The sequence below is a fragment of the Choloepus didactylus genome, chromosome 2 (assembly GCF_015220235.1).
Source record: "Choloepus didactylus isolate mChoDid1 chromosome 2, mChoDid1.pri, whole genome shotgun sequence".
NCBI lineage: Eukaryota > Metazoa > Chordata > Mammalia > Pilosa > Megalonychidae > Choloepus > Choloepus didactylus.
In genome coordinates, this window is record NC_051308.1 from 55,304,111 (window position 1) to 55,324,780 (window position 20,670).

At 39.2% G+C, this 20,670-nt stretch overlaps 1 protein-coding gene across 2 annotated transcripts in view; it reads left to right on the forward strand.

Annotated features, from left to right (window-relative positions):
* Nucleotides 1–19,982, forward strand: part of DSTYK (dual serine/threonine and tyrosine protein kinase) — a 55,521-nt gene extending 35,539 nt beyond the window's left edge. The window contains exons 4-13 of one of the 2 annotated variants that reach the window (XR_005215108.1): nt 2,782–3,014; nt 3,455–3,538; nt 4,516–4,692; nt 5,278–5,407; nt 5,788–5,944; nt 6,370–6,502; nt 8,017–8,130; nt 8,650–8,710; nt 8,913–9,027; nt 14,946–15,079. Coding sequence is in view for 1 of the 2 variants with exons in the window: in XM_037824923.1 (XP_037680851.1) it covers nt 2,782–3,014; nt 3,455–3,538; nt 4,516–4,692; nt 5,278–5,407; nt 5,788–5,944; nt 6,370–6,502; nt 8,017–8,130; nt 8,913–9,027; nt 14,946–15,080; nt 15,516–15,703 (1,466 nt within the window). In the remaining variant the exon portion in view is untranslated. Of the gene's footprint in view, nt 1–2,781; nt 3,015–3,454; nt 3,539–4,515; nt 4,693–5,277; nt 5,408–5,787; nt 5,945–6,369; nt 6,503–8,016; nt 8,131–8,649; nt 8,711–8,912; nt 9,028–14,945; nt 15,081–15,515 lie in introns of those variants that run through there. The other variant, XM_037824923.1, reaches the window with a different exon arrangement.
* The last annotated feature ends 688 nt before the right edge of the window (nt 19,983–20,670 follow it).

The window sequence follows — 20,670 nt, forward strand, 5'->3', positions numbered from 1 at the left end:
AAGCCAACTTGGCAGGTGAAATCACTGCCCTCCCCCCTACGTGGGATCAGACACCCAGGGGAGTGAATCTCCCTGGCAACATGGAATATGACTCCTGGGGAGGAATGTAGACTCGGCATCATGGGATGGAGAACATCTACTTGACCAAAAGGGGGAAGTGAAAGGAAATGAAATAAGCTTCAGTGGCAGAGAGATTCCAAAAGGAGCCAAGAGGTCACTCTGGTGGGCACTCTTACACACAATATAGACATCCCTTTTTATGTTCTAATGAATTGAGGTAGCTGACTGGTAGATACCTGAAACTATCAAACTACAACCCAGAACCCATGAATCTTGAAGACGATTGTATAAAAATGTAGCTTATGAGGGGTGACAATGTGATTGGGAAAGCCATATGGACCACACTCCTCTTTGTCTAGTTTATGGATGGATGAGTAGAAAAATGGGGGAAGGAAACAAACAAACAAACAAAGGCACCCAGTGTTCTTTTTTACTTTAATTGCCCTTTTTCACTTTAACTATTATTATTGTTATTTTTGTGTGTGTGATAATGAAGGTGTCAGGGATTGATTTTGGGGATAAATGGGCAACTATGTAATGATACTGTGAACAATCGAATGTACAATTTGTTTTGTATGACTGCATGGTATGTGAATATATCTCAATAAAATAAATTTTTTTAAAAGAGGCAAAAAAAAATCCTATCTTGTCTTTGGATTTTGACAATTGTATTATATTGTATTTAGTTGTAGATCTCTGGAAGTCTCTCCTGCCAGGAGCTTGTTTAGCTTCCTGGCTGTGTACATTCATGTCTTTCATCAAATTCGGGAAGTTTTTGCTATTATTTGTTTGAATACCTTTTCTGCCCCTTTCTCTTGTCTTTCTGGGACTCCAGTGATTCATATGTTAGTATGCTTATACCATACCACAGGTCTCACGGGTCATTTTTCTTCATTATTTTTTCTTTCAGCTCCTCACACTGGATAATTTCAATGGTGTTGTCTTCAAGTTTGCTGACCTTTTCTTCTGCCTGTTCTAATCTGCTGTTGAATCTGTCTTATGAGTTTTTAATTTCAATTACTGTAGTTTGCAGTTCCAAAACTTCTGTTTGGTTACTTCTTATAATTTCTCTCTCTTTATTTTTGTTCAGACAACATTTTCCTAATTTCCTTTAGTTCTTTGTATTTCGATTCCTTTAGTTTATTGAACATATTTCAGACAGTTGATTTAACATCTTTGACCAGTAGTTCCAATGTATGAGTTTCCTCAGGGAAGGTTTCTGGGAAATTCTTTCTTTTCCTGTGAATGGATAATACTTCCCTGATTCTTTGTGCGTTTTGTAATATTTTGTTGAGAACTGGACATTTTGAGTATTATGTTGTTAAAACTCTGGAAATCTAGTTCCCACTTTTCTGGGATTGCTAGGCTTTTTCTTGTTGTTGTTGAGGGCTGGAGCCATCAATTTGTGATTTTTTTCAAACTATTTTTGCTCCTAAACAGGGAATGGAAAGAAAACAGAGAGAAAAAAATAGTTGTTGCCTTTTTAAGACTCCTCTGCCATTTTGCCTGAGTGGAGTGGAGCAGTGGCCACCCTCAGAGCCAGGTCCCAGTGATCTGAAGTAGCTGATCAAAGGCAATGATCAGTGATCAGACCATACATCCCCAGATTTGGGGGTACTAGGTTTTTATAGCCCACCCTGGCACCAGGAAGCTGTACCAGGAGCCTGGGCTGTAGCCCATCCTGCTGGCTACCATGCAGTTGGGGGATGAGGAATGGTAGCCACTGCACAGAGGGTGAAATTTACTGATATGTGCTACAACTTACTAGCCTTTTCCTCCAGCTCTTCCTTGGATGCTGCACGAGGTTCCACTAGACTCCAGAGTTTCACAGTAGTTGATTCAGATAGTTCCTGCTAGTTCAGTAGTTGTTTTGGTGGAGGGACTGATCCCTGGAGCTTTCTACTCTGCTGTCTTCCCACAATCCTCCTGTTGCTTTTAATTTTTGATAGATATTGCTTAATCTATCAAAGAGGTGGCAGCAATTTAAATTTTCACCGATAGATTTGAGAGTGCTTTGTTAGGAGAAGAGCTTTTTGCAGATAATTTGTCTTAAGTTTTTCTATCCTTTTGCTTAGAAAACAGATTTCTGAATCTTGAATACTAGTTGAATGGTGAGGATGACAATTGGGTTTTACTTTTGATTTATCTAGTAATCAATCAGAATTTAATTCCTGAAATCTCATTAATATGTTAGGCAGTATGAAATATCACAAAGATCATAGGCTTCGAAATTGATTAGCTTTGGGTTCGAATGTTGGCTGCATTATTTTCTAACTACCACATCCTCCCTAAAGCCTGCTTTTCCGTCTTTTTGAGGCTGTTTCCTGACTTGTAAAATATAAGCAATAATACCCAACTCACAAAGTAGTGAGGATTAAATTGGATTACACATGTAAAATATTCACTATAATTTCTTTCAAATAGTCTGCACTCAATAAATATTGTTCTTCTGTTCCTATAAATGTGACATAAAAGCTAACAAAATCGGCATATTTGTTATAGATACAATTATCTTCTTCAGGATTCTTAGCTGCCTTAAGTAGTTGAAAGTTACATAGCCCTTGTTCATGATGAGAGTCTGACATTGTTCATCAACCAACCATGTGTTTTTTTGTAGCCATCATCATGATAGTTCCTTGGCACTGACATCGGAGACTCCTTTATTCAGTGTGCTTGCCTCTTTCTCTCACAACCTACTGGCTCATTTCTCTGCCTCTATAGATGTTATTATCTCTGAGAATGGGGAACCAGTGGGCACCAGAGAGATCAAATGCTGCATCCGACAGATCCAGGAACTCATCATCTCCCGGCTTAATCAGGCAGTGGCTAACAAGCTGATCAGCTCAGTGGATTATCTACGTGAGAGCTTTGTGGGAACTCTGGAACGGTGTTTGCAGAGCCTGGAGAAGTCCCAGGATGTTTCAATTCATATCACCAGTAATTATCTCAAACAGGTACTCAACCCAGTAATTATCTCAAACAGTAACTCAAAGAATGGTTAAGACACTAAGTCACAGATAACACATGAAACAGAATCCACACATGAGCTCAATTTCAACCTAATCAAGAATTTCCACTCAGCTTTTTGTCAATCCAGTTTGAATTTCATTTTGTTTCCTATCACATCACTGTTATCTGTGGAAGGTGCTCATAGATAGTAAAAATGCAGCTAAGTTGATGAGCAAGAAGATGAAGATAAATAAAGGGGCCTAAATAATCACAAAATAGATAATCAACTTGAGTTCCCAGGAGGTGACTCTGTCTATGTTTGGGGCAATAAATTTGGGAGTCCTGAGACCAGACTATGTTCTTGACATAAATATCATTTATTGCAGTTTTGAAATAGCTACTCTACACAGGACATATTGATTTTCTTTTGTATGATCTCTTTCAGATCTTAAATGCTGCCTATCATGTTGAAGTCACATTTCACTCAGGATCCTCGGTTACAAGGATGCTGTGGGAGCAAATCAAGCAGGTAGGGGTCGTTTAGAGGAATCCACACACCGGCTAGCACAGGCATCTGGTTCAAAAAGGCATTTTGTCTGAAGCCAAGCCCACCTACATCCTGTTTCCTCCTCGGCTAAAGAAAAACTGACCCAGTTTCTGAAAACAAAGCCTTTTGTGATTTGGGGAAGGGGAAAGCGGTGACTTGTGGGTAGTTCTTTTAACAGTCAAAACAGGAAGAGGGAGGAAAAAGAGGTGGAATTTATGTTGCAGCTAGTGTCATTTGGCAAAACAAATCTCTTGTAGTTAACTTGATATAATAGATATTTAAAGATGTGCATACATAAACTTGTTAATGCCGAAGCAAAAAGAAAATATTTTTTTGTTGTTTCTAATGAATCCTAGTCACTCCAATAGAGAACTGATGTCTAGATCTGTTAGTGCAGGGTGGCCACTTGTCCTGGTTTGCATACCTGGAAGAATTCTGGCTTATGCCTATTTTGAGATAATTATTAATAGTGTTCCCTTTAACTCTTAAGAATAGTGGGTAGATGATATTTTATGTAGTTATAAGACTCTACTTCATGAGCTTCTTCATATGTCTTTTCCCCAATATAAATGTTTTCTCAGAACTATGCTTTATTGTTACCAGAGGCTATAAATATAGTTTCTGTTGTGGAATTTGGTCTGGCACTTATGTAGAGTTATTTATTGACTTCAAAAAGATCCTTATCAGGCAGTCCCTGACATTGAATATAATGTATTGAGAGTTTTTGAGCATGTAAAGTCAACCCAGTGTTCTTTGATGCTTTCATCTGGCCTGAGCCCTGATTGTGAGTTAGAAAGAATTGGAGAGAGCCTTGGATTTCATATATTAAGAACAGACTCTTTCCTAAATTAAGAATCCACTCCTAATGAGCGGGCAAGCCAGAGAATGAGGGGCATTGAATCTTTCCAGTGACCCCTGTCTCCCATCCCTCAATGATCTTACTGCCCTCATCCTGGTAGATCATCCAGCGCATCACATGGGTGAGTCCCCCTGCCATAACTCAAGAGTGGAAGAGGAAGGTGGCCCAGGAAGCCATTGAGAGCCTCAGTGCCTCCAAGTTGGCCAAGAGCATTTGCAGCCAATTCCGGACTCGGCTCAACAGTTCTCATGAAGCTTTTGCAGCCTCCTTGCGGCAGGTGGGTATGTGAGAAAGGAGATACAACTAGACCAAACTGAGAAGAATCCAAGCTACAGAAGAATATTTTGCTCTCTGCTCTTCATATAATTTTTTTTAATCAAGAGTATATTTTCTGTTTTGTCAAAAGATATTTACAGGAAGTTGCACCAATCAGTTTTTCATGTAGCTGTTCTTCTAATTCTAGAAAGAATAGAGGGAGCTCAGTTAATCTCACCCCATTTCACTGAGTGAGGAATGAAAATCTAGAGGTCCAGGAATTTTATGTGTTTATATATTTTAAGAATGAGTGATAGAAAAGGATGATTTTCCAACTTCCATACTATTCCACGATTATGTGACTTCATTTTATTCATTTGGTATGGGTCTGTGGTGTTGGAGGAAACAGAGATGTGGTTATGCATCAAGAGGAAGTATTATTTGTTCAGTGCCTGCTATGTGCAGTCTTTGTGATAAATGCATTACATACATTTTAATTCTCACAATCACCCTAATGAAGTGGATATTATTTTCCCTATATTACAGATGAGGAAGCCAAGGCTAGGGACTTGGTAGGTCACATGTCTTTTTTGTGTTTCTTTACCAGCTGGAGGCTGGCCACTCAGGCCGGCTGGAGAAAACTGAAGACTTGTGGCTGAAGGTTCGGAAAGATCATGCTCCCCGCCTGGCTCGCCTTTCTCTGGAGAGCCGTTCTTTACAGGATGTCTTGCTGCATCGTGAGTCCTTAATTGTTTTTCTGCCCGAGTAAATTGGAGGAGGGTTCTGGATACCTGATAATCTCATGTCCAGCCTTGGTAGGATCCCATTGTCTAAAGTCACTTCTTTGTAAAGCCACGTATGCACTTACTGATGTGTATTTGAACTCCTAAAGTCTTTTTGGTCCTGCTATTTATGTAGTTCCAGTAACATCATCAAAGTTTATTTCAATTCAGCCAGTTAGGTTATTTTCCACTGGTTCAGAATGACACCAGAATTTCTTCCCCTGGCATAATTATGACTTCCTGGCTTTTAGGGAGGTCCACATCTAAGAATCATATGGAATTTACCTAGCAGGTTCCCATCCCTCCTGCCTCATTTCTATCTCTGTGCCTTATAGGTAAACCTAAACTGGGACAGGAACTAGGCCGGGGCCAGTATGGTGTGGTGTACCTGTGTGATAACTGGGGGGGACACTTCCCTTGTGCCCTCAAATCAGTTGTCCCTCCAGATGAAAAGCACTGGAATGACCTGGCTTTGGAGTTTCACTACATGAGGTGGGTTTTAGTCTTATTCATCTCTATGGGAAATGATACAGAGAAGAAGCCAGAAGCCTGGTATGTTTTGTACCAAGAGCTGAAGCTTGGCCCTGTATCTCCATAACATGTTATAAACTGTTATTTTGGTGTCTAGACCAGAAATGTGTTCTCTTCAAGGCCTTTTCTGTCTTTGCTTACCCTTTCCCCACCATCCTAATTTTTTCAAACTAATCCGTCTGTTTGGCTTTCTTCGTTAGTCCTTAGGCTTATCAATTTTTAGATTCTACAGTTCTTTGTCCATCTTGGACAGGTCATTGTCTTTGCCCTCTCTTTGCACTGATGGCTGTTACCTCTAGACCTGGACTGTGATCTTGGTTTATTCTTTTCCACACTATGTCATGCTATGCAGGATTAGAGCCTAAGACCCCTCTCCTTCCTTCTAGGTCTCTGCCAAAGCATGAGCGCCTGGTGGATCTCCATGGTTCAGTCATTGACTACAACTATGGTGGTGGCTCCAGCATTGCCGTGCTGCTCATTATGGAGAGGCTACATCGGGACCTCTACACAGGGCTGAAGGTGAGGTGAGGGAAGGAGAGAGCAAGATCAGCTGGCAACCAGATTCCCAGGTTCCTTTCTGGTCCTTGATCCTTTACTGTTTATTCAAAACTTCTAGTTTTATGAGAGATTACTGGAGCAATCAAGCTTTATGGCCCTTGTTTTCAAAAAACCATCAAAATTTCTGCCTCTGAATCTATTTTCTTCCTCGATACATATCCAGAATACTGTCGTTCACCACTTCACCTCTTAGGGTGGTGGTAAAAATCTAGACTTCTTAGAAGAGCAGAAAAGTTTCCTATAACTCTACTCTTCTTTCTCTTTTTGCCCTCTGTGGTTAAAGTCAATTTTTGTGGTTTAGTTAACAAATATTTATTAGTGTCTACTTTGTACAGGACCCTGTATTAAGCACCATAAGAGGAAACCAAAAAGTATAATTGCTAGCATAATGCCCAGAGCGCATTTGAAGGCCAGCAAGGATACCAGTCAGCCTGGAGCAGCTGATTCATTTTGAAAATAAAGGGAAGATAATATCAAAGAGCTATTGGGATCAAATTATAGAGGACCAAAAATGTTAAGAATTTCCATAGAATTCAAATTCTGTTATAGATAGTGAGAAGCTATCAAAGGATTTTGTTTGTGTGAAGGCTAAGAGTTATGGTGAAATCTTCAAGTGGATGTTGAGTTTCCCTCATCTAAAACAACCACTAGAAGGGAAATAGAGAGGTTTCCTTCATCTGTTATCTACATTTGGGTTGAGGAAAGGGAAAAAAACTAACCAGAGAAGTTAGGTCTCTTCTCATAAATACCTCTTATACCAGATTATATGGAGGCTTCTAAAAGTAGCGCAGAGGAAACCTTAGAAATGTTTCCTGAAGCCATGAGGAATCAGTATGATGAAGAAAATGATTTTCAAGTGGCTTTATTTTCCCTCTGTATTTCAGAGGAGTTGAGCTCAGCAATGTCTGGTGCTTTTCCATAAGTTGGCTAGAGAACCATATTTAAGCTTTTGGGTGACTAATGTTATGTTCTCCAGAGTTTGAGACCCTTAATTGGAGGCTTGGTGGAAGTAATATGAGTTTGGTATTTAAATCCACAAAACCAAACATAGCTAACCAGGCCTACAAAGCAATGGAAATAAATCAGTCTGAGGGATTTAACACCTAGAGATACTTAGTTTGAGCCTTGTGGGCAGTTCCAGTTTGTTCACGTTAGAAATGAGGTCATGCCTTCAATGGTTTCCTCACTCCCTCTCCTGATCACCCTTGGGGATTGTCTAACTGGCCTAAGTACAACCTCCAGGAGATTTTATCTGGCTCTGTCTCCTTAATTAGCTGTTCTTTGTTATTTTCCTCTACCTCCCTCTCCTATCTGCCTTTCTCTTTCATTTTTCTTTTATTCACTTCTCTGACCTTGTGTGCCCTAATACAGTCAGTCCTTTAGAACCACACAGCAGGAATTCTCAGTTGGTTCAAGCAAGTAGGGATCGAGGAGTTGCCTTGTTAGTGACAAGAAAGCTCTTTTGTTTTTCCAAGGCTGGGCTGACCCTGGAGACACGTTTACAGATAGCACTAGATGTGGTGGAAGGAATCCGCTTCCTGCACAGCCAGGGACTTGTCCACCGTGATATCAAACTGAAAAATGTGCTGGTAAGTAGGGCTATTTCCCCAAGATAATACCCTGCCTCTCTGGGTCAAGTGACCTGTTGGAGGATACACGCAAATGCAAGTTTGATCATAGGAAAAGCCCAGAGAGACAGCAGTAGAGTTAACAACATCAGGGGTGGTATCTTGGAGGGAGTGCAATGAAGATTTTGTTCCTATGGGCTTCATCATAGACCTAGCGTATATTACTTAAGGTTTTTTTTCTCAATACTGCTTTGAAGATTTTTAAACTTACAGAAAAGTTAAAAGACTCGTACTATGAAGACCAATATTGCCTTCACTCAGATTCATATTTTCTCTGTCTTTCTTTGGGAGAAGGAAAAAATCTTCCTAAAATTGTAGATTGAAACCTAAGAGGCTTATCAGTAGCCAAGTGGGACATAGATTTATTCTCTTGGATCTTTAGGAAAGGAAGCTAGAGGGATTTCTAGAAAGTCTCCTCAGCTAACCAGTGGACCTCAACCTTCTAGGACCTGAAATGCTTTCCTTGGTGTTCTTTCATAGACCTTCACTTATTCATTCTTCCAAGATGTGTTGAAGTCTTATCACTGCTGGGGATACAAAGGTGAAAAAGATATTCCCTGCCATCAGCTTGCTCATAGTATGGGGAGGAAGAAGGTAATGGGAATGAATCCGGAGATAGGGAGCTTGAAGGCAAGATATATATAAATACTTTCTTTGAGCTAGGCATCTAGTCTTTTTGAAATTGGGTATGCAACTGAGTGCTGATCAGAAACAGGGTGACTCTCACCTTGTTTTGTTAACAGCTAGACAAACACAACCGTGCCAAGATCACTGACTTAGGATTCTGCAAGCCAGAGGCCATGATGTCAGGCAGCATTGTGGGGACCCCAATCCATATGGCCCCTGAACTTTTCACAGGTAAGGTTGAAGGGCAGGGAATGGGTTTGGGCAAGGCTCAGTACCTTATCCCTGAGTGTTAACCATCAAACTAGGTAGTATCTGGGAGTAATACTCGGAGGTCTGGCATAGGCAAGGGAGAAACCAGAACAAGGGAAACTAAGACAAGTAGGGAAGAAAGTGAAGGGATAAAGGGGTAAGAAAAAAAAAAAAAAGTACCCTCAGAGTCACCAACTATTCTTTTGAATGTCTCACTGGGATTTTAGTGTCATAAATTGTCATAGTCAACCAACTAGTTCATAATAAAGTATTGACTGAAGAACTCCTACTTGGTTAGATAGTAGGGAGTTGTCTTCTGTTGTTAAAGAACTTTCAGCTGATAAAGAGAGATCATATTAAGAGAGGTAAATAATTAGGAGGCAGTATAAGACAGCATATGTTTAAGTGCTAATATTAAGTGCTATATAATATACTACTGGTACTCAAAGAAGAGATAAATGAAGACTGATATGTTTGATGATTTTGTTATAGAGTTGAGATTTGGGGTAAAAGTAGAGTCAGATATGGAAAAATTGGTAGATACGAAGGGAACTCATATTTTTAAAGTATTTACTTTGACCTAGCCAGTATGAGTATGTTTTTTAATTTATTTTGTCTCAGTTAATCCTCATGGCAATTCTATGCTGATAATGCATCTGTATCCATTTTATGGATATAGAAGTTGAAGCCAGACTGAGGAAACCTACCCCAAAACATTGAGCTAAAAAGTAGTAGAGCTTGGATTTGATTGTAGATCTGTCTGTTTCCAAAGTCCAAGCACTTATCATAAAGGAGAAAAATTCTGGAGGCTGGGGAAGGGGAAATATGAGGAAAATCATAAAATAGAGGTAAGCGTGACAGGAAAGAAAGTCATTTGGGGAATAGAAGAAAACAAAGTTGGAAAAAGATTGAGCTTGCAACTCAGGCAAAAGAGTTAAGGCTTGATGTGGAAGGAAAAAGGAGCTATTCAGCTTTTGAGCAGGAGAGTGATGCAAAGAAAATGTTTATGGAAGATTACATTAAGAGCAGTAGGTAGAAGAGGTAAGAGAAGAACCAAGGTAGGTACAGGTTCTGAAAGGCAAATGCATAAAATGTAATGATACATAAGGACCACACTCCACTTTGTCTAGTTTATGGATGGATGAATAGAAAAATAGGGAAAGGAAACAAACAAACAAACAGACAAAGGTACCCAGTGTTCTTTTTTACTTCAATTGCTCTTTTTCACTTTAATTATTATTCTTGTTATTTTTGTGTGTGTGCTAATGAAGGTGTCAGGGACTGATTTAGGTGATGAATGTACAACTATGTAATGGTACTGTGAACAATCGAATGTACGATTTGTATGACTGCGTGGTATGGTATGTGAATATATCTCAATAAAATGAAGATTAAAAAAAATAACCACATCCTTAAAAAAAAATGTAATGATACATCATTGGTTTTGGACTCATAATGTATAAATGTGTAATTTGTGACAAGAACTGCATAAAGGAGGGATAGGAACATAGTTTGTATATACCACTGAAATTAAGTTCGTATCAAAATAAACTAGATTGTTACAGATTTAAGATGTTAAATTTAAGCCCCATGGTAACTACAGAGGAAATATTGGAGAATATACAAGCTCCTACAGACAGGAAGTGGAGTACAGGTTGCCAGGATTGGGGAGGTGGGAGAATGGGTGTAATTCTGTTTGGAGAAATGGGAAAGTTTTAGTAATGGAAGGTGGTGAAGGTACCACAACATTGTGAATGTGATTAATCCCATTGAATGGTGTGCCTGAGAGTGGTTGAGATGGGAAAGTTTATCTTGTGTATGTGTTCCCACAATTAGAAAGAAAGGGAGAGAGAGAGAGAAGGAAGGGAGGAACAGAGGGCAACTAAAGAGGTAATGAAAATTAAATTTTGTATGTGATCCTGGACAAGGTCTAATATGGGAGGACAAAAGGTTCAAAAGGACACTTTTGGGACATACAAAAGAATTGGAATATGGACTGTAAACTTTATATCAAAGTTAAATTTCTTGAACTTGATAATTGCACTGAGAATGGTCGCATAAGTGAGTATCCTTTCTAAGGAGCATGACTTATACAACCTACACTCAAATGTTCAGAAAATAGATTGATAGCTGGGTAGATGGATTGAGAGAGATGAATAGATAGAATGTTATGTCAAATGTGGCAAAATGTTAAAATTGGTGGACCTGGATATCTGGTAGAGGATATGTTGAAGTTCTCTCTATGGGTTTTGTATTATTTTTGCAACTGTCCTGTAAGTTTGAAATTATTTCAAAGTACAAAGTTGAAAAAAAAAAAAGAACCAAGGTTGGGAGACCAGTTAGATGGTGGTTGTCTCCAGGATTAGGTTGGTAGTGCTAAAACAGAAAAAATGTAACAGATTTAGGATCAATTCGGCACATTAATGGGCAAGATTTTGTTTTTAAATTGATATGGGTGATGAACAGAAAATAATGCTAAAAGATGACTCTGAGGTTTTAAGCCTGAGTGGATGGGGAATGGTTGTACCATTGCCAGGGAAGAAAATTAATTGCAGGTCAGTTATTAATATTGGTAAGAGTTTAAATTAGCAATAAATCTGAATTTATCTTGTTGGCCTCACATAGAAATCTTCCCCCAACTGTTCATTGAATGATACACTTAGGATTAGGAGTTTAGCTGGACAGCTATAGTCCTAGCCACATCTGAAGCAAGTGGACAGTCATCAGATTCTTCTGTCCTTAGAAGGTATTTGTATACTAATTTTTTTTTTTTTTTTTTAACTATTCCCACTGATATTATTCCTATCTGGCTATTTCATATTTAAATTTTTTAATGGTTTCTACTGCAGTTCCCCGCATGGCTGTCAGAATAATCATTCTAAAACATCATTTTTGCCACATTACCTCCTGCTTTAAAACATAAAAGACTTCCTACTGCCTACTGAATCCAGACTTTTCTGTCTGAATTTAAAAATCTTTATATTCTATTCCAACCTTACATACACACACCATTTTCCAACCTTATTCCCTAATATGACCTTTCAGAATTAATCTTTTTAACTGTTCCGTAAAAGACTTTATTTTCCTTCTCTTTTGTCAAGTTCTAGTCTTGATTCTCTTAATATTTAACTTTGAGCTCCCAATGCCATAGTTTTTTTTAAATAAACTTTTTTTTGGATATAATTTCAAACCTACAAGACAGTTGCAAAAATAATATAAAACCTATACAGGGAAGTCCAACAAAACCCCCACCCAGAAAACCAGATCTATCAACTTTTAACATTATGCCACCTTTGCCGTATTCTTTCTACCTATCTACACTAGCTACCTACCCACCCACCCATCTACCTGCCTACCTGCCTACCTACCTACCTACCTATCTACCTATCTGTCCATTCATCTTATCTATCTGACTGTCTGTTCATCAGTTTTCTAAACATTTGAGAGTACATTGTATACATCATGCTCCTTGAACACTTAATACTTCATTTACTCTCCCTAGGAACAGGGATATTTACTTACAAACCTTAAGAACAACTGTCAAATTCAAGAAATTTAACATTGATATAATGCTTTCAGTCTATATTCTAATTTTTTCTTATGCCATAGTAATATCCTTTCAGGCATTTTCTCCTTCATTATTAGATCCAATCCAGGATCATATATTGCATTTGGTTGTTATTGTCTCTTTAGTCTCTTTCTCTCTTTATTTTTAATTGTGGAAACATGTACACAACATGAGCTTTCCAATCTTAATCATTCCCAAGCATACAATTCAGTGAGATCAATCACATTCACAATGTTATGCCACCGTCACCACCATCAATTACCAGAACTTTTCCATAACTCCTAACAGAGATCATGTACCCATTATGCATTAACTCCTCATTCTCCCTCCCTAAACCTCTTAACTTGTAGTCTACTTTCTGTCTCTGTGAATTTGCATATACCATTTCATACAAGTGGAATCAGAACCTCATTCCTTTTAGGGCTGAATAATATTTCATTGCATGTATATACCATATTTTGTTTATCAGTTCATCTGCTGATGGACATTTGGGAATTGATTCTACCTTTTGGCTGTTGAGACTAATACTGCTATGAACATTAGTATACAAATACCTGTTCAAGTCCCTGTTTTCAGTTATTTTGGGTATATACCTAGAAGTAGGATTGCCATGCCATATGGTAGTTCTTTGTTTAACTTTTCGAGGAACTGCCATACTTTTCTACAGCAACCGCACCATTTTATATCCCCACCAACCATGTACTAAGGTTCCTATTTCTTTGCATCCTTATAAGCACTAGTACTGTTATGGTTTGCTAATGCTGCTGTTATATAAAATACCAGAAATGGATTGGCTTTTATAAAGGGGGTTTATTTGGTTACAAAGTTACAGTCTGAAGACCATGAAAATGTCCAAATGAAGGCATCAACACAAGTATACCTTCACCAAAGGAAGGCCAGTGGCGTCCAGAAAACCTCTGTTAGCTGGGAAGGCATGTGACTGCCATCTGCTGATCTGGGTTTTGTTCCAGCTCCTCTCTCAGCTCCTATGCATTCTTCAAAGTGTCTCTCTTGGCTGCAGCAGCTCCTGTCTGTGAACTCTTTTGTAGGACTCCAGTGATTCAATTAAGACCCACCCTGAATGGGTGGGGTAACACATCCTTGGAAATTATCCAATCAAAGGTCTTGCCCACAGTTGATGGAGTCACATCTCCATGGAAACACTTAATCAAAGGATTCCAACCTAATCAACACTGATATGTCTGCCCCCACAAGATTGCATCAAAGAATATGGCATTTTGGGGGACACAATACATCCAAACCAGCACAAGTACTATTTTCTGTTTTTTAGATTATTATTAATAATAACCATTCTAGTAGGTGTAAAATGATAGGTAAACCACTCATTTTGGTTTTATTTGCATTTCCCTAATGGCTAATGATATTGAGCATCTTTTTATTTGCTAATTGGCCATTTGTATATCTTCTCTGGAGATATGTCTATTCTGCTCATTTTTTAATTGGGCTGTTTGTCTTTTTGTTGTTGAGTTATAGGAGTTCTTTATATATTTTGGATAGTAAATCCTTATCAGATATGTGGAATTTTCTTCCATTCTGTTGGTTGTCTTTTTACTTTCTTGGTAATGTTCTTTGATGCACAAAAGTTTAAAATTTTGATGAAGTTCAGTTTATCTATCTTTTCTTTTGTTGCTCATGTGCCATAGTCTTGTTTTGTTTTGTTTTGTAAAATGGGCATTATATAATTAGAAAAAACATACTCCTAGAGTCAGAATCTAGAGTATAGGTTACTAGGGGATTGGATGGGGATAGGGAATGGGAAGTTAAGGCTTAAAATATACAGGGTTCCTATTTGGAATGATGGAAATGTTTTGGTAATGGATGATGCCTAATGGTAGCACGACTCTGTCAACGTAATTAACAGCACTGAAATATATATTTGAATGTGGTTAAAAGGAAAATTGTTAGGTTGAATATATACTAATAGAATAAAATTTTTTTAAAAATCCTTGGAACTATGTACAGAAACAGTGAACCCTAAGTTAAACCGTGGACTGTAGTTAATAGTACAATTATAAAAATGTTCTTTCATCAGTTGTAACAAATGTTCCTCATCAATGCAAGGTGTTAACAATAGGGTGGTATATGGGAATCCTGTATTTTATGCATGATTGTTCTGTAAACCCACAGCTTCTCTAATAGAGAAAAAAATGGGCATTATAAATGTGTCCTGCCTATAAAACATGATTGTTATGAAATATAATGGCTGTTGAAAGCTTTAGAACAATTTAGAAACCTCTGCAGATAGAAGTTGACAGTGTTGTTGCTCCCTTCCTCTCCCTGACTCATGACTTTTCATACCTTTTTGCTGTAGGGAAGTATGATAATTCCGTGGATGTCTATGCTTTTGGAATTCTTTTCTGGTATATCTGCTCAGGCTCTGTCAAGCTCCCTGAGGCATTCGAGAGGTGTGCCAGCAAAGACCACCTCTGGAACAATGTGCGGAGAGGTAAGAAGCATATACTTTGTCCTAACTCCCCTGGGAAAGCACTGCAGCAGAGGCTTCCTGTCACCCTTTCTGGCTACTCAGCATCAGGACAACATAGACAGTTAAACCATCCATGGAATCCAGAAAAGATAGTCAAGTCAAAGCTTTGTTGAAGGCAGCATTGTATTAAACTATCTCAGAAAGTCAGTTATATGAGCCTTTTTTCCTTTAAAATTTCCTATTCTTTAACTTCATGTGCTGTCATGTTCCTGTTTTCATCACTATTGCTATTACTGTTAGGTTCTAACTTAGATTTTTGCCATTGAAGCCAAAGCTCATTGTGTTCATTAGCATCCTAAGCTTCAGCTGGATAATCAAATGAGCTGGTCATGCTTCTTTGTTGCCTTGGTCCCTGTCTCACCGAGTCTGTTCTTATTTCCATGCTCCTTTCTCTAGGGGCCCGCCCAGAGCGCCTTCCTGTGTTTGATGAGGAGTGCTGGCAGTTGATGGAAGCCTGTTGGGATGGCGACTCCTCTCAGAGGCCTCTCTTGGGCATTGTTCAGCCGATGCTCGAGGGCATTATGGACCGGCTATGCAAGTCAAATTCTGAGCAGCCAAACAGAGGACTAGATGATTCTACTTGAAATCAAAGAAAAGACCTTTCTCTCTCACTCTTTGTCTTCCCTCCCCACCCCCCCACCTTCGGACCATGGGGAGAATTTGACATTTTTTCATTACTGGGAATTCAAGGGAATTGGTGCTTGCTGGGCAACTTGAGACTTTCCCAAAGAGAGATGACTCTTGGCTAGTCAAGAGTTGGATGCCTGTTTGAGCATATGCGGCAGTTCACTGATAACCCCAAGCTATCCCTTTAGCAAAAGATTCTTTAGGTCACGGGTAAAAACTGAAGAATGGGATGTTCTGGCCTCAGAACTGAAAAGGAGGCAAATCTTATCATTGTCAGTTCACTGTATATGTTTCTTTCCAAAACACCAAGTGGGACACTGCAGTGGCACTAGTATTAAAAGCTATCATTTCCATGACTTCTGCTCTAGCAAAGAGTAATTTAATTCCATCCAATGGTCAGGACCTTTAGAAAATGTGAGGTTAGTTCTGGGATATGAGACCATAGGAACAACAGAAATAACTGTGGATGCCTGTTACCTGACATCTGCTCTCAGGTTGTAACAGTCAGAAGCCCCACTGAGGGGGCTTGAAACAAAGCTATGTGTTCCTTATGGTGTCAGTATGTTTACATTTGTAGGACCATATATCCCTGATTTCTGGGGGAAGATTTTACTGTTACATCACAGAGAGGCCAAAAACAAACAAAAACCACGAGTGTTTTTATGTATGTATGTATATAAGTTATTTGAGTTACTGCTAACCACAGAACAGGATGTTTTCCTGTGTCCTTGGGTCTTAATTTTTTTTTTTTCTTTCTCTCTTTGGTCTCAAGGTGGAGAGGAACTCCAGATGACATGGTACTTGGGGGTGAGTGTCTGAGCAAAACTGTCTTAATGTGAAGTAATTTGGTGAGACCTGAGAGGTGGGAAATGATTAGAGGCCATAGGCCTCCATATAAACCTACTAGAAGGGTACCAGCTTGTTTTTAAAAACTTTAAAATTGGAAATTCTTCTGTTTTTGAAACTTAACAGACTGATATTTTAAAAACTTGATCAGTGAGCTTTTTAATCAAGGTTTCTTTTGTAATTTATCCCTTCTACTTGCCTTATTTTAAATATGATATGTTAGGAAAAAAAACAAGAACCAGACCAAAGAGAGCACTCTGTAGTACTACGTGGGTGCATTTTACCCATGTATTAATTAATGTCTGTGAAGGATCCCTTCCCTTTGCAGCTGAGAGATAAGATGGTCTTCTTTTGAAGAGTTTCATTAAGTATACATGAGCAGAGAAATTCTTATTCCTATCACAAAAAGGGGCACAATTTAAACATTGTTGCATCTCAGATCTTGACTTCAGTCCCTCCTCAGCCAGACTGATTGATTAGATTTAGAAAAACAGGTAGATGACGGAATAGATAGTAGAGATAGTAGCTTCCATCCATCTTCCCAATTCCCACAAACTGTGGTCTGGCCCTTGTGACCAGCTCCAAAGTGTGTAAAACAGGTCCCCAAGTATGTGTACAAGATGAGTGGCACATTTGCTCCTGAGATTTTCCAAGGTTGCTTGTGATAGAATGACCATCTCTTGCCTCAAATGGAATGTTTAAGAAGATTTTTATATAACCTTTAAGATTCAGTTTAATTCTTTGGCTCTCCTGGGCTCTGCTTATGATAGTGTAGCAGCCCTCTAAGCATTTGCAGCCTTTCAGAAACTCCATGTAGTGCTAAAAACCTTTTACTGCAAATGATAAAGTGACTGATGCAATGTCTTTGGGCTCTGTAGGCTCCAGCCTTGTTTTAGTGGATTGTTCAGTACATCTCTTAGAATTTTAACCCCCATTAGCTATACTTCACGTCACTCTATTCTTGTCAGCATTAACTTATTGCCCTTCTGGGGACACTGACGGGGCTTCCAGGAAGGCACGTTTCAAGTCAAGAAAGGAGAGGCGAGTTGTCTCTATTTGCCCAAAAAAAATGAATAAAGGGGGAAAAAATCAATGTCTGTTCTATATGAAATCCCAAGAAACATATATAGTTCCCTTTTCCAGGCTGTCTTCTAACTCTAGCTATAATCAGAAGTCTGTGCTTTCATCGTGGAGACCATATTCCTAATATTCTTTGGACGTCTTAACCCATACCTCCATCCACACATGGGAGGTTAGGTTTTTTTCCTGCACGGAGAATCTCATGTCAGTTTATTCTCCATGTTTAATGTGCTTTCAGATACTAGTTTTCTAGCAGATTCCCCACATTTTTTGACCTTGGTAAGGAGGATAGGAGGGGATTAACGCTAAATAAGGAGGAGACTATTTGTGTTACAGCTCATTTAAAATAAAAAAAAAAAGTATTCTAAGAAAAGGTGCAAAATATTCCTGAAAGTCTCCAGGCCAGCCAGAGTCCACATATGCATATTTGGGCGTGTTATTTAAATACTCAGCAGGCTGAGTGCAGAAATACATATATATGTATGTATATTTGCTTCTATTTTGTAACATTGTCAGCTAATTTTGGATTCTTTGTTCCTTGGCTCCCATTATTACTAAAGTGATGGGATGCCATGAAATGTACTGTATTGTATTTTACTTGGGAAGACACTAGGTATAATTCAGAGAAGTCTGGTGGCATTTGGGCTTTAGACGGCTCAGCATGGCCAAAATCCTGAAGATTTTACCTCGTAGCTTTGGTAGTATGTGCTTGCAATTGGTGAGATGAAATTATGGTGGGGGCAGGAAGGAGGATGACATAAAAGAATCACCCTTACTTCATTCTAGCCTTTTAATCCACTTAATTAGGGCAATTTATTCCAACCCGAAAATGATCCCTGGCCCTTTCTAATGCACTTGAAGTCTGGTCACTCAGTTTGCTTCAGAACTGAGTGAGGGACCTTCCTGCAGAGCAATCAGAAGAAATGTTGGGGAGGTCTGGGGGTCTGAATGGCTGACCCTGTGCCTAGAGAGCTAGTGACAAGGTCATTCTGGCTCATTTGGCCGAGGTTTCCACAGCCATGCCCTGGTTCCCTTGATCCTTTGCAGAGAATGGCGCATTGAGCAAGCCTTTCACTTTTCTGGGAAAGATTGTGCTGATTGTTCCCAGACCAAAGAGTTACTTTTGACTCCTTAAGCTTCAAGGGGACAAAGCCTAGGTGGCGGCTTCTCCTGTTTTAAACACTAAACTTCAAGGACATAGTGGAGGAAAAGATACATTGCTACTAGGCATAGAAATAGGGTGAAGGTAGGACTCTTCCTGACTTGCTGCCAGCCCTATTTTTGTATCTTTGCTTGAGCTGCCAAAGAGAGATTGGATATTTCGTTTGTTTGTTTTTCCTGAAGGGGGAGGTAGTTTGGGGTGGCAGGGCTGGGAAGTGATAACTGCACTGAATGACACTTTATTTGGGGGTTATTATGAAGCACTGAGAAGCAGAGGGGAATTGGTGATTACAGTAGCACTTTGGGGTTACAGGGGCAGCTTCTGGCCTTGGAGAGAGGGCATGCTTGGTAATCTGTTTGGCTGATCACGGAAATGCCTGGGTCCATATTGCAGCAGGGCAGGATTAAAAGCCCTGAAAGAGTCCGTTGTCAAAAGAGGAGTTGCTTTCTTTGAGTTTTCAAGGCCTGATTTTTGGACTGCTGGGTCAAAGAACTCACCTTTTCTTTAAAAGAAAAAAAAGAGGGTTTATTCTTCTAAATATGGGGTAGTGTATTGTAAAAGTGGGTAAGGAAGGAGTGACTTTGGGAAACCTTTGTATTGCAAAACTACTTTGGGGATTCAAGTAGCACTACTGTTCTTAAAAGGGTTTATTTTTAATTTCATCTGCTTTGTTAACATTCAGTCCAACTGAGGTGATGGAAGAGACTGTGTTGAACACCTGGCATTGGGGGGAAGGAGGTAACCTTGTTCAGAAGATTGAAAAGAAAATTGGTCTAGACAGCTTGTTGTCATTTGTCTTTCTGTAATGTTTTTGTTGTTTTAAAGGATTAATGTTTATTACGGTGTTAATAAAAATATAACATACTAAGTGTGTAAAATGGAAGAAGTGCAATAACAAAAGAAGATTCCTTTGGCACCAACTTCAGTCCTTATACTCTCTCCCATCTTATGCTACCTGGCTCTTTCCATAATACTGTTACAGCAAGACCATATTAATTGTGTTATTTTTAAGAGACACAACTATGGGTTAAGTCTTCATTTAATGTAATTTTGAATGGCTGGGTTTGGTTTTATAGAGTATTCTGTATACTTGTTGGGATGCACAAATGCCCGATGTGCTGTATAATAAAGATCACATTAATGTTTAAGTTTGTATCTGTTTGGCTTTTATTTTTCCTTACCTCACTACCTGTGTTAATCATTCCATTTCCACGGTGACCTCTGCAGTCAGATATTTTTCAGTTTGCTTTCGAAGATAGTGATGAAACATATTATGCCCCCATCAGGGGACTTCCCCAGCCATGATAATCACTCTTGGTTTCTGGGGACTTATTACCACTACAGGAGGGTGAGGCAAGGGATGAGGTAGGGTAGCTGAGGAAGGGCAAGGTGAGGTGACGGAGAGGAATTTATTTTTCAAAGCCTTTCCTGGGTTCACACCCTTATCTTCAGCTTTATTTCAGCACAAAGTTACAGCATTCTGAGTTCATACATGTGCCTAGCTGCTCTTTATTACAATATGAGGAAATTTGGGGATTTAATCTATATATCATCCTGTCTGTATTTAGAATTTAGAATTTTCCTTTTAGGCTCATCCCACCATTGAGATGTGCTAGCTCAGCAGTTCCTGGCAGGCTGCATCCGTAGGCCACTTCCAGGAGAGCAGCGCTATGTAGTCACCAGAGAATGTCAGCTGCATAGCGTAATGCCTCCTCCCATGGGGCGCCTTTGTTTTGGTTTGGTTTTGGTTACCATACATGTAGTGCTTGTATTCAATGCTGCTGTTGGCTTTGCTCTGCTTGTAGATTTGCTGGCAATACAAGGTTGGCCAGGAGA